This window comes from Abramis brama (assembly GCF_963993115.1).
Source record: "Abramis brama genome assembly, chromosome: 2".
Taxonomy (NCBI): Eukaryota; Metazoa; Chordata; class Actinopteri; order Cypriniformes; family Leuciscidae; genus Abramis; species Abramis brama.
In genome coordinates this window covers 50,889,472-50,903,310 of record NC_139964.1, presented here as the reverse complement: position 1 = coordinate 50,903,310, position 13,839 = coordinate 50,889,472, and the positions used below count along the sequence as shown (strand labels likewise).

Genomic DNA, 13,839 nt, shown 5'->3' with positions numbered 1-13,839 from the left:
AGACATAAAATGTATTAATATATGAATGAATGAACCGCATAGGCCAAAAAACATGCCAAATTACTAACATTTGCCAAATGACAGCTACATTTGGTGATATGAACCAAATTTAGAGTTTAATGGTCTTTAACATCAACAATAAAATTAGAAATGGCCCAATCCTGTTATATAGTTCTAGAGTTACAGATTCAATTAAGGTTTTAACTAAGATACTGAATAACTTTTTTTGTTTTGCCCCAAAAAAGACAAATCTTGGATGTTAAAAATGTGAGTTAAAATACCTTAGCTAAAAATATACAGTTTGCCATTTTACCTAGAGTATCTGCTGAGCAAACAAGCCTTTGTGAGCATGTTACAGTGTCCATGTGTTCCTCTGCTCCTGATAGGCTAGGCATGAAATGACAAAGCACAGGATAAAATAGTAATGCTAATATTGATAGTTTGTCCATTACAGGTCAGCTAACTGTCCTCCGGAACAGTTACAAAGCTGTTAGTTTCGATTTCACAAGGCCGATCAATACGTGGGCATACTGTTTCAATTTTGCCTGCATTGATTTTCTCTATAACACCACAACCCTGCCGCATTCATCTCTTTGAAAGAAGGGAAGATTTGATTTACTGAAGAAAAATTGGAGCGCACATCACAAAGGTTTCTGCCGGCGTGGGCTCCTGACACAGAAAAGATGGATGTCCCCAGGCAGGGGTGCCTCCAGCCCCGAGGAGCTCCATTAGAGATCACTGGAGCTGCTGCTGGAAATGACTCGCATTAGAGGAGGAGAGAGAAAGAATGAGAGCGAGAGAGAGGGTGTGATGGTGGGAAAAGATGAGAAAGGAAAGTGAGAAAAAATATTAAGAAAAGAGAGAGTGTGAAAGAAAGAAGAGAATAAGCAGGAATCTCAAAAACAACTGCCGCTTTTCACAAAGAGAATACAAAACGGAGTGAAACACTTACAATTATGTTATTTTTGGTCTTTTTCAACAAATGCTCAGGAAATGTGCCACAAAATAGATGAAGTTTTGTATTCTATATGAAGTTCCCCATTTGTGCAACCCATGTATTTAATGTGTACACTGTTAAAAGCACTAATTGTTGAGGTTGTTATCTTCAGGCAAAATGTATCAAATTAAAACAAATGAAATATTGGGGAGAAAATGTTGGTTTGTCATTACTGACCCACTTATCTTTACTATAAAGTAAAGAAAAATAATATTCGTACAATAACTTGGATAACGGGGTTGAAAAGTTTGAGTTTGATGAATGCAGAAAACACCACAATTTGTGTAAAAAATAAGAAAATTATGTTACTTCTTGGGTGCATTAATGTTAATAAAAATCATAAAAAATGTTAATGGATAATGCTGTAACAGGATTGTACACAGCTTAACTATGCATTCTCTATTATTGTTTGAGAAATAAAAAGAAACACCAAAGTTTACCTTATTTGTTGAAAAGTGTCAACTATTAAACCATAGATTGTGCTTCATATCTGTGATAAACACTGCAGAAATGTTCCCTTCCTTCACGCTGTCTATTCTGTACTTCATTTGCTTCTATCTTCCTCATCTTCTCCCTGACAGTGTTTGAGGGCGTGGAACTGCTCTGAGCGCAGTAGCAGAGTGAATTTCCATGCTACATTAGTCCTACTATCAGAATGCAATGAAGGAGAATATGAGAGGAAGACTCATCTGTCCTGCGAGACTCCCACTCCCACTCCTCCTCTCGATCATCTCTCTTTCGGCCAGCCACTTTACCGGTGTGTCATCTACATGAGAGATCATCTGTCTTTTGACCCAAATAAACATGACCACAAGAAAAAGGAAAAAAGAGAGGGAGAGAGAGAGAGAGAGAGCGGAATGACAGGCGGCCAAAAGAAAGAAAAAAAATGAATGCTGTCAGCAGCCTCATTTGTGGGCACCGTGTTCATTTTGTCTGGTTTTGGCAGACGCTAGCGCCACATGTTCACCTGCGTCACCAGACAGGAGGGTGGTAATAGATGGACAGGTGGATGCAGCTGTCTGTCAATATGAGATCCAATCAAAAAAAAAGGACCATGGACAGTGCAGAATGGGACCGTCCCAGATCAGCAAGTGGAATTTATGTGTATATGTGTTGGTGTATATGTGCCTATTCCTTTGTTTGCCGAAGTGCAAAGCCCCATGGACCTCTCTGACAATGCCTCCACGAACGAGAGAGGGAGGGAGCACGTGAGGAATGAGAGCAGGAGAGAGAGAAAATCACCTAACACCTCAACTCTCCTGAGGACGGGGCTGCTGTAAGCTGGATATTAAGACACAAATTGCATTCAGGCGGGTCAGTAGGTGTCAGATGATATTAGATGCCTGCCATGAGGAAACAACAACTACCATCAGCCAGGGAGGAAAATAATATTTTCATTTTCAGCCTTTTATTGAATGGAAACTTTGGGGAATACGTCTTTATGGGGGGAGCTAGCGGGCTTGCAAATTTAACACTCCCAACAAAAGGGTGTAATCATGGCAGCTGAGTGCCCTTTGAGGGATCTGATTTCATTTTCATGAAGGTGAAAAACAAGATTTCGCTATGTCTATGTGTGTGTCTGTGTGTGTGTGTTGTCTCAACGCTTCAATGCTGTTGTTTTCTTTTGTTATCTATAACAGTGAAAGTGTGTCATTTCTAATGGTTTTACAGCAAAACCAATACAAACAAGTGGCGATCTTTAAATATGGTAAACGTTGGTGTCCCTTGACTTTAAAAAAGCATTAGAAGCACACATCCTATGGCTTTATTGTGGGATATCCTCTAGCACAGGGGTCACCAACTGGCGGACTCCGGTCCGAATCCGGACCGCAAAATGCGTCCATACGGACCGCGAAGCCTTTTGACATAATGAAATAAACAAATGCCGCTATTTTCTAATAAAAACACATTTATATCAGGCACATCAAAGTCAGCTCAGTAGAGCTGTTTGGGTCCAACAGCGCAATGGGTTGCTATGGTTGCTACTACAGTTACTATGCTCACTGTTGCTACGTTCAGACACGCAGTCATGCGTGCAATTAAGAGAGCAGAGAGCGCGCAGACAGATGAAACTTTCAGCGAGTGAAAAACGCAGAGAGATAAAACTTTCAGTGAGTGAAAAACAATGGCATTTTCAAAAATTTGTAAAGTTGACGCTGAAAACCGAGTTTTCCGAGATAATTGGTGGAAAAATACGCATTTATTCTTCCTGCATCGAGCTGTAACTGTTACAAGGCCTGTGTGTCTCATTTGCTCCGAGTCTGTCGCGGTTGTCCAAAGTGGAAACATTAAATGTCATTACGAAGCTAAACATAGACACTTAGAAGAAACTTATCCTCAGCAGTCCGAGGTAAGGGCGCAGAAAATAAATGAGCTCAAAGCCCAGTATGAGCGATCTACACGGGTCGTCCTCTCTCACTCATTCGCCGCCCAACATCGAGCATATGAGTGTTCACTGAGAATACAGTGAATTTTAGACAATTTTATTTAAATTTCATAAGAGGTTATTTACATTTTTATGGACTGTGCAAAATAAGTGATAAAGGGTTTCTTGCACTTTTTCATTTTTCCAACACTGGTGGCACTATTTTTTGCATGTGTTTCTGAATGATATTACTGATTATCTTTACCAATGCAACTTGAAGCACAGAAGAGAGCAGTGTTCAACATTAGATACATGTAGTTAAGTAGAGACAATACAAGGAGGTTTGCGTTGATTGTGATTGTTAACCTCAGTTCAGCCGAAAAAAGCACTTTAGTTTTCCTTTTAAGTTGTTAATGTTTAGTGCAAATTTAGAGATGAAGGCATTTTGCTTTATCATATTTTTGTCAGACATTGTTACTGGTTGAATTCAGATATTTTGTACCAAATCAACTTAAAGGACATAACAGAACAGCATTAAAATTAGATCAGTTTTGTGAAGGATTACTTATGGCTGCTTATACATATGAAAAGACATGTTTATCCATAACATTATATATTGTTCAATAAAATAAAATAAATGTTATCTATACTCATTTCTTTAGTCTGGTAAAACCCATCAATTCATATTTTTAGGTATATAATTGTCCGGACCTCGGCTGGTGAGGAGGGTTCATTTACTGGACCTCAAGCAATTTTAGTTGAAGACCCCTGCTCTAGCAGAATATCATCTGAATTTGGCCTGTTCTTCCAAGGTCTTGATGTTCTTGACATCCTGTATCCAACAACTAATATTACACCACATCATCATTTTGACACAATCTGTGGAAATTATATTTAATTTATTGTTGTAAAAATTTGGAAAAAGTTTATTCATTTAAAAAATGTATCTGTATTCCACATCTTGCATAAACGTTTTTTTGTTGTTGTTGTTGCAAAAACGAAAATTAACATCTGCTTAATCCCTCCCCCCCCTCCCCTCCCCCCTTACAAAATAAATTGTTTAATGTATACAAATTTTGCAAACCTATTATCCATTGCAGATTTTTTTTAAAAAAAAAAATTTACATTGTGTAATTCTAGTGATTATTCAATGTTGATCACAATAAATATTTAACAGTTTTAATAGCTATTTTTGTGGTAATTTCCAAGTGAATTACTCCCTCCCACCTTTAGAAACCATGATAGGAACAGAAATTAACCAAATGTAGACGTGCAGCTGCAAGTTGCATTGTGTGTGTGTGTGTGTGTGTCCCTTCTTTTACTTCCAGATGTTGTTCTCTCTTCTGTAGTTACCGATCCCCAGCTCTCCAGCATTTTTGCCCATGACCTTCTGGGTAATTGAGCAGAAGTATTGATGTAACAGCAGGGTCTGATTGTGATTTATTAAACACACTCTGAGACTGTGCCAGCGTCACCATGCGCCCATCGCATGCTATTACAAAAGTCATCAATAGCCAAGCTACATAAAGGCTAGTAATAGGGAGAGAGCCAAGAGAGAGAACAGAGCACTCTGCCATTACATGACTGCAGAATACTGAGAAAAGAACAGAGAGAGAGAGAGAGAGAGAGAGAGAGAGAGAGAGAGAGAGAGAGAGAGAGAGAACAGAATCTCAATGCAACAAACCGCAGACAGGTCTCCAAATCTCCAGAGAACACATTTTGTTAGGAACACAAAGGACAAAAAAAGAAAGAAAGAAAGAAAGAAATTGACCTACAGAGCCAATGAGCTTCTCAGGCAAGCAAACTGGATTAGAGAAAACCAGTGCATGTTGGCATCATTAACGGATATTTCTGTGTTTACAGAAATAAATATGGCTCCTTATGTTTCCTTCAGTAATGGCCAGGTAAAATATGCTGGCTTTCATCCCATTCCAACAGCAATGCATCATACACAGAAACTGAAGCAATAAGACATAACCCAGGCTCAGAACCATGACTGTAGGACTCCATTAGAGCCCATAATGGGCGGAAACATCGGTTTAGCCTATCATGAGAGAGGTAAATACTACAAGGTCTAATGATTATGGATGATTTGGTGTGGGGTACAGTAGGATGCAGGTATACTATAAAACAGAGGTGAGCTGAAAAAAAAAGGACGCCATCACTATAGACAGACCAAAGTCTGTTCAATGACTGTTTGGTGCATGCACAAAAAAAGGATATATAACAATATATTGACAATAACAGTGATACCTTAACGCTATTTGATACCCGTTATAAAACGAGAAAAGTAGTAGTAGTTGTTTTTTGGATTCCGTGAAAAAGTCTGCATGAATAGCAAATTAATTGTATCGTTATGTTCTGCTTTCCTACAGTCAATTTGAGTGTGATTTATTGGCCAAAAAAAAGACAACAAAAAATAAAGTTAAAGATAACTATGTCTGAGAGCATTTTTTTTATTTTTTTATTCAAATGTTCTATAGATATCATGATAATATCATTAGTGTGAATTCTTTTGACCATGATAATTGCATAGTGAAAATCTGATATAGTGACTGACAGAAATCAGCAGTTCCAATCTGATTAGTTGGCTTTACTCCAAGTTCCGATAAGGAAGTCAGTCTGGTTGGAAAGTCATGTTAATCAGAGTGATATAAATATGCTTTTGAGGAAAAACTAATCACTAGATCATTGGTGGTCTACATTGGTAATCTATTTCAGATAATCCCCCACCCCGAAACAGCAGGTAAAAACTGTGTTTGGTCGCTGTGACAAGTGTGCTATCAGACTTGCAACTAAAAGTCAAGCTAGACAAGTCTAGTTTCATATACTTCTGTAGAATTACAAGTGTAATTTTGAGACAATGAAGAGTAAGGTTGGGAATAAATATATATAAATAAAGTGTGGGAAGTTTAAACATCCGAAGTGCGCGCACAGAAAGCCATGTCTCAGACAGTGTGAATACTCTTTTTCTCTACTTCTCTTCAAAAAGATTATAGAGGAGGAAATGGTTGATGCAGGGAGCAAGGATTATGTGTTCTGCAAAGAGAGTTGGAGGTAAATAAATAATTTGGCAATGTGCTGCTAATAAAGCAAAGGTTTGTGCTTTGTTTCTGTTTGATATAATTGTAAAGCTGATATTTCTTGCTGATATTCTGGTCTATAACTCCTCCCTAAACTTGCCCTGTATCTTGCTCTCATTGGCTGTAGGTCATCACCAATGTCATTTTCAGTCAGAACACACATTTCACACAGCAGGATTTAGAATCGCAGACAGGTCCAGATATTTAGCATGCCAAATATCTCACGGGTCTATCGCGTCTTTGATAATGTAGGCTACACTGCGTGATTGTCACTCGCGTGAACAAGCACAGATTTGCCTCCGATTTCGGGTTTTGTCTGCGATTTCACAAAATCTGTCAGCGAGTGAAAATCGGGGCTAAAATCGTGCAGCATGAACATAGCATTAAGTAAATGTAAACTAAACAGTTAAGAAAGAAAACGCATGTGTACAGTATCAGTATATTGGATCTGTGCATTATTCTTAAAGTGACAGCATCCTAATAATCCTGCTGTTGTTTGTGAATTTTGAAATTTTGGTGTCATAACTTTCATGGTCGGTAAAAAATATGTGGCAAAAAGATAGTTTTAGGCCCTGTATAAACAGTATATATTCACAACTTTAGTCTTCTTTGTCTCAAAAATGAAGTAAAAGCTATAGTGTCATCAAAGCTGTTAGAAGGAAATTTGGTTCATCAAAGTTAAATGACTGAGATTGTACCTGAAAGCAGAGCAGCCCCAAGCACCGTGCTTGTCTGTGAGGATGTTTACAATCTTCTGTATGAGCTGGGTGGACGTGACGTGATCCCGGTACTTGGCGGCCCTGATCAGGTGATCGCACATCTTCTCCTCATCACGTTTCTCAGCGGCATACTGAGCACATTGAGACTGCAGACAGAAGAAAACAGCCCTTGTGAGTCATCACGCTCTTATATGCATTCATTCTTTTTATCAGTGAACATATTAAACCTTTAATTCAAATGATGTATCCTTTAAAAGCTACTATACATAACATGTACAGTATAATACCTATCACATACAAACATACAAAAGTTACTTGGAGGCACAAGTGTACTCCTGTGCTACATTTACCCGAGAAGAATACTGTCCATCTGACCGGGTGTAGAAAACAAAGCGCACTATATCATTAGAGTGTGTGTTGACGCCTGAGTGTGTGTGTGCGCGGTAACTCCATACACACAGGAAACAAATGGAACTCTGGGTCATTTCCAGCCCGTTGTCACAGTGATTAATAACACTGGACATGTATTTGCTAATGCCTTTGGGCTACGCTAAAAAATGTAGAAACTACCCATAATACACGAGGAGACATTCTTCTTTGTCAGAATTTGTTATCAGAAAGCCCTTTGAACTCAAATGCAATCCTTAAACAAAGCACCTCACACTGTAAATATCACGTTGATAAAACTTAAATTCTGTTTTATCTCTTCCTACCAAATGAATAAGCCGTCCTTTGTGAAAACCAATGTCCCAATCAGAATCAATAAATCACGAGATCAGCAACAAAGCTGGTGAGATGCTGGTACAAATTCAACCCAGAATAAACGAAAACGGCCCACAAAGCACAAAACAACACAGCTTCATTTTTTCCTCCGTGTCTCTTATCTGATTCTGATGCAACGTCTAGCAAACAGCAATCAAGCGGAAAGGTTACAGCACCCACTAGAGCTTGTTTTAATGTAATTCCCTTTGCTTCATCCATTGCGTGTTATGGCCCTAAATTAAATTAGCCTTGGACAGCACCCATCTCAGACAACAAATACAGTAAAGGCAGCGGTCTGGTGCGGCAGTGGCGGCATACGCAGAAGCCTGCCTCTGCAAAGTTAGCGGTAAACGCTCCAAAGTGCCTTCTAATGGGCCCTCCTCTCCAATTTGAGCATCGACTCTTCATGTATGACAGAAAATCCATAGAGATAAATCACATTAGGGAGGCTTCCCTCTCCTAATTATCAATCTGTGTCTCATTTCGCTGTTCTTAACTCTGCAGTGACCTTAAAGCCATGAGAAGAGGATGGCGGCATAAAAGAGAGATAAAAGGTAAAGGGTGAATGTTTAAATGTGAACCTATTTGGATGTCTGGCGTAACAAAAGAGTGTGAATAAAAGAACGGAAAGAAAGACAGCGATTTGTCTCTGCCCAGCGTAGAAGGTCACGTCTGGGTAAGAAATGGAGAATTCTAGATGGGTAACATTCGTTTTGATGAAAGAAAAAGAATAAGAGTGCACAATAAAACATGTTTTGAACACAATAACAAGTGCACAGAGATTATCAATGACCAACGACTAACTTTTTAAATATTATAATTGTAATATTATATTATAATATTATTTTTGTGAGACATTCTTAAATTGAATCTCTGAAGCACGTGTGAAATTTGTAGTATTAATCGAAATAAATGTTTGATCTAAATGTGCTTTCTGAGCCTTATCAGAATAGTTTCAGAGACAAAAAGAGCAATCATCCATATTTGTTTCAGTGTTCCCTTCAACTAGTGATTAACACATTATTAATTAGCTGTCATGAGTTCAAACACTTTGGCATAAACAGGCACTTTATCAACTAGTGTCAACGGCACCAAATCCCTGAGCTCCATAATGGGCTTTGTAATTTTCATGAACTTCCTGACAAATGGTTTCCTTGCAGCTGAAATTACAGGCTGAATTATAGGAAACATTCAGGTGAAATACATAGCGGTGACATTATCATCACGTTTGGGGCTGTAATTCTGTAGTGACATCATAAGACTTTGGAAACCCTACAAGGTGAACTTAATTCAAAAGGTCTTGCAGATGTTTGGCACTCCACTGAAGGGGGAACCACAATCTCCAGTCACAGTGCAGTTGAAGTACAAACCATAGCGGCAGAAACAGAACCATGAAAGTAATGTGTTTATGACTTCAGACAGAGTAATAATCCACATCTCCAAATGTTCTGTGTTCTGGGGAACTGAATCGGACAGGGTCAGCACTCATTTCCTTCAATGGACTACACCCACGACATACCCATTAGAGCCATATTATTACAAAGAAAAAAACTGTATCGTCTACAATAGTCTCAAACTATCTAGTCAGCATTACAATAAAGGTCAAAATAAAATGCATACATGCATTTTTTGAGTGTAACAAAAGTAAGCCACTGATTATATTATAAAATCATATATATTATAAAATATGTAAATGTATTTATTTCAAATACATAAAAAAATATTTTCAATTAAAAATTGTATAATGAAATTTAACATGATTATGTTTAACAGTTTTTTTTTTTTCTGATCCGTGTGATTTTTTAAAACTTACACACACAAAAGTCATTATACAGTAGCAGATCATCTATTTACTGTATATCATGGGTGATTTATTATTAAATCAATCCTGGTCATGACATTTAACAAAAATAGTAATTTAAGTTTACTTGCATTGGGTATAATCGAGGAAATTGAACTTTTACAAGTAGGGAATTGCCCCTCATGTCTTCTGAGAAAAGTTAATTGGTTTCTGAAATCTTCTGAATGTGTGTGTTGCTGCATCAATGGCAATAAGTGACGGTATAAAGTCCAGGCCTATTGTGGTATAGTCCAGTGGAACAAAAATCACTCTTAAATAATCTCTTCTATTCAGAATTTATAGCTAACCAAAGCACAATGAAATAATGACGACTCTCCTATTTGCCAATGTAAGCAGATCCCAGCATTTCTCTGTAACAACATATGAACAATCATGGACGGCAGACTTAAACAGGGTAGCAAGGTTAAACAAAATAATCATCATCTGCCAGGGACCAGAACTCATTATGTTCCATCAGCCATGTGAATTAGTTAGTGTGACACAACATGGCCAGGAGTGCATGTAAGTCCACACATTACATTCACTGTGAAGGGTTTGTGGTGTTCTTCGAGAGCGAGTCTAAGCAGTGAAAACAGTGGGGATCTTGTTAAACTGCTTGATTTGCACTCTGTTGACAGTGAAGTACACAGCACCGTGGCTATCATCTTTCTCTCCTCGCCAGTCCCTCCCTCAGGGTTTCATTTACACCAGGAAACTGTCCTACTGATGCCTCTGTCCTTGCAGCAGCTGAGGGAATGCAAATACAGTGTGGAGGATATGCACGCATCGTTCAGAGAAACAAAATGAAAAATGAAAAAAAGTGCGTATACCATGTCATTCGGCCAATCAAATCCGAGAGATTTTCATTGCACTTGATCTTTTGACCCACTTTCTTTCAGAATTTAAAGTCACCACATAAAAATTATAGCCAGGGGAATTCAGACAAAAGCAAGCCAGGAAAGCAAAAAGTGACAACCAAGAAAAATGAAGGCTTAAAAGTACAATAGCGAACAAAAGTCACAGAATGACAAAGGCTGACAGGCACTTCAATTCCGGAGCGATACTGCTGTCAGCCAACGCCTCTCTGTATTGATTTCCCTCCATCCCTTGTTCCCTCGGCGATAGATGGAGCAGGAATCTAGTGTGAAGCAACTATAGAGAGAGAGAACAAATGTTGCCACCACCACCCCCTCCTTTTCCAGAGTCAGGGTGACCATCAAGGTTAACACAGGTGCAACAACTTATCAAAGTATCTCTGGCTTCTCTCTTCCCCTTTTCTCCTTCCTTCATTTCGTGCTTTTAATGGACTAGTCACAATGCGTAGATGGCAGATTCTTCATCTTTCCTCCCACCCCCTCTCTAAAAAAAAGCATTTCTTTGGTTCCATTACTCTACACGGGCCACGGGCAGCTGACTCCTGCAACTTCAAGGTCACGCCGTGTGAGAAATTGTAGGAATTAACTGTCCTTTTGAGGTGAAAAATAGTCAAATGAAGGAGATGTGCGGCGAGTGAAAAATGAACATGTCTGCTGGCAGTCGGCGAGGAGCTGGTGTGGATGAATGTGAATACAGGATAATGTTTTTACTTCTGGTAAATAAAGGAAATGCATATGGTCCTGAACCCATTGAACAATCTGACTATAAACAGAGTGCCACTGTTGGGAAGGTGATAACAGGTCAAATAAACAGTCTGAAATGATATCTTCACAAGCATGAAAAAATAAATATACATTAATATTATTAGTAGGATTTGGGATTTTGCTCATATAATAATAATAATAATAATAATAATGTGTTTAAAGAAAGGCAACAAATGAATTATTGTGCTCATACTAGTAAAACCTATGATGTTGACTGTGTTAAATAACGTTCTTGGTGTTTCCTTTCTGTGACAGGGCGACCCAGAAAGAGGCTATGAGGGTTTACGCTGAATTAAATACCAGATACAGCTTCTTGTGTAACCAAAACACCAATAATATCCAGGAGAAAATACTTTTATAATTCATAATACGGGACTTTTAATTATAAACAAGCCTGAAATATACAGTAACTCTTATTTTGAAATGTCTTAACTACTTCCAGTTGCTAATTCAAACAGATGAGGGAGATAAAATACGCACCCTTACACCATCTGCAACATTGTAATGCAACATTACAAAATATACTCTGTTGAAGTAAATATTGTCACAATTCATTAACAGTAGATCATAAGCAATCACTTGGAATAAGTGTGCAGTATTCATTGATTGTGAACTTCTCCAAAACTGTGAGCCTGTAGAAAGTGCAACAACACAGTGTTTTTAATTGGAACTTGCAGTGTTCACATTTATTTAAATCAAAGTCATCTGAATTTTAATAATCACATTAGCCCGTATTACGATTCCTTTTTTCGTCCACAAATTTAAGACCTCTTAAAATGACAATTAAGACTTTTGTTGTTCCAGTTAATATATTTAAGACTGTTTATGACCTTAAATTTGATCAAACTGAACTTAAGCATCACAATAATGCAATGTCTGAATGATCTTTTCTCAGCAAATATTGATTAATCAATCAATCAAACTGCATATCAATCAATTAATTTTATTAGAAATTCTGTGTGTCTAAGCCCTCGGTGTTCTCAGTGTGAGAGTGTAGTGAGAACTACTGGAAGCAGAGGGGCTCAATTCATGAGAGTGTCATACACGACATACAGTATAATGACCTGCTGCACTGCTATCACCTGGGGAATTAATTAAAGAAAAAAGGAAAGAAAGAGGGAAAGAGAGAAGAAGTATGTACGTTGAGTGTATTCCACAAAGCCATTATTTGAGGTAAAGACAGCATTTACGGAGAAGCTAAAGGATAGCTGCTGTCTTATCAAAGGGCACAAGTGTAAGCTTATTGAAGCTCTAAGTACACATCATTTAGATTTGCTTTTGTTTGGCTAGTACAGATAACTGTCAGAGGCTGGAGGATTAGTGAACATGCACGCTGGAATAATACGAGGTCGTGAGTCTCATTTCGAAGTTGATGTCATTAACTCCTGATCTCCTCTTACAGGAACACAGACACTAAACGCTAATGAAGTGACCCATCACCTCTTTTCACACACACTTCAGTCGGGAGTCAACTCAATTACACTACATCACTTCAAGATCAAGTCAAAGCAAAAAAAAAAAAAAAAAAAGAGCAAGAGAGTGAAAGAGAAAACAATGACCTCGTTCTATCACATCCGAAAGATCTGGCCTTGTGGCATAGTATCCTCCACATTTCATTTCTAATAAAGAAAGACTCTCATTAAAAAAGGAAGTCACTCTCTCTCTCTAAATCTGTCCTTTCTTTTCTCCCTCGCAGGTATCGGCCGCCATCGTACAGTTGTTACCGGAAAAATCTTTTCCGTATTAGAGATCCTATTAGAAAGAGAACACTAAAAGATAATTGGATTTCCAGCGGTTATCTCTGTGTCCGTCAGGACCCTGCTGTCCCTGTAATCTCACTCTCAAGGGGTAAAGATAACTCAATCCCAGAGAGGATGGATGAGTGTGTATGTGTGTGTGTGAGACACGTAGACATGAGGGGAGCGGGGGAGTGTATAAAGGCATATGTTATCCATCTAAGTAATAAAAATGTGTCTAAATCACTGGTATCCACCATCATCTCTTCTGGTGGATTTGAACCCTGACAGAGAACAAACATAAATTTATTTTTATTTCCTAAATAATTCAAAGGCTACAGAATGCACTGGAACAAAGGCTGTCTTCAATGCTGCCACCTTTTTCCAAAGACCCATTCCTCAAGTGAACAATACACGATACGTAGAAGTCCATGCTTCACATACAAGCATGCTATTATTGAGTAATGTTCAATAAAATTTACTGTTTTCAGACCTGTAGTTTGTTTGCTTTGTTCTGAAACAGATATTAAACTGTCCTAATATTGCATTTTCTCCATGGTTCAGTTTACGTGAACCATAGATTCATTCTCAAATGATCCCATTCAAATATCATCATAGGGATATTGGTAATTTTTGGTCTCTGGAATGAATTGAAATGGAACCGGATCCGAGTGTGGTGTTCAAATATGCCTAGTAA

General features: G+C 38.2%; 1 protein-coding gene across 6 annotated transcripts in view; it reads right to left on the bottom strand.

Annotated features, from left to right (window-relative positions):
• Positions 1–13,839, bottom strand: part of lrba (LPS-responsive vesicle trafficking, beach and anchor containing) — a 266,377-nt gene that overhangs the window by 127,459 nt on the left and 125,079 nt on the right. For all 6 annotated transcript variants that reach the window (XM_084095942.1, XM_084095944.1, XM_084095945.1 and 3 more), the window contains exon 36: positions 7,144–7,310. In XM_084095942.1, the coding sequence (XP_083952068.1) occupies positions 7,144–7,310 (167 nt within the window). The remainder of the gene's footprint in view (positions 1–7,143; positions 7,311–13,839) is intronic.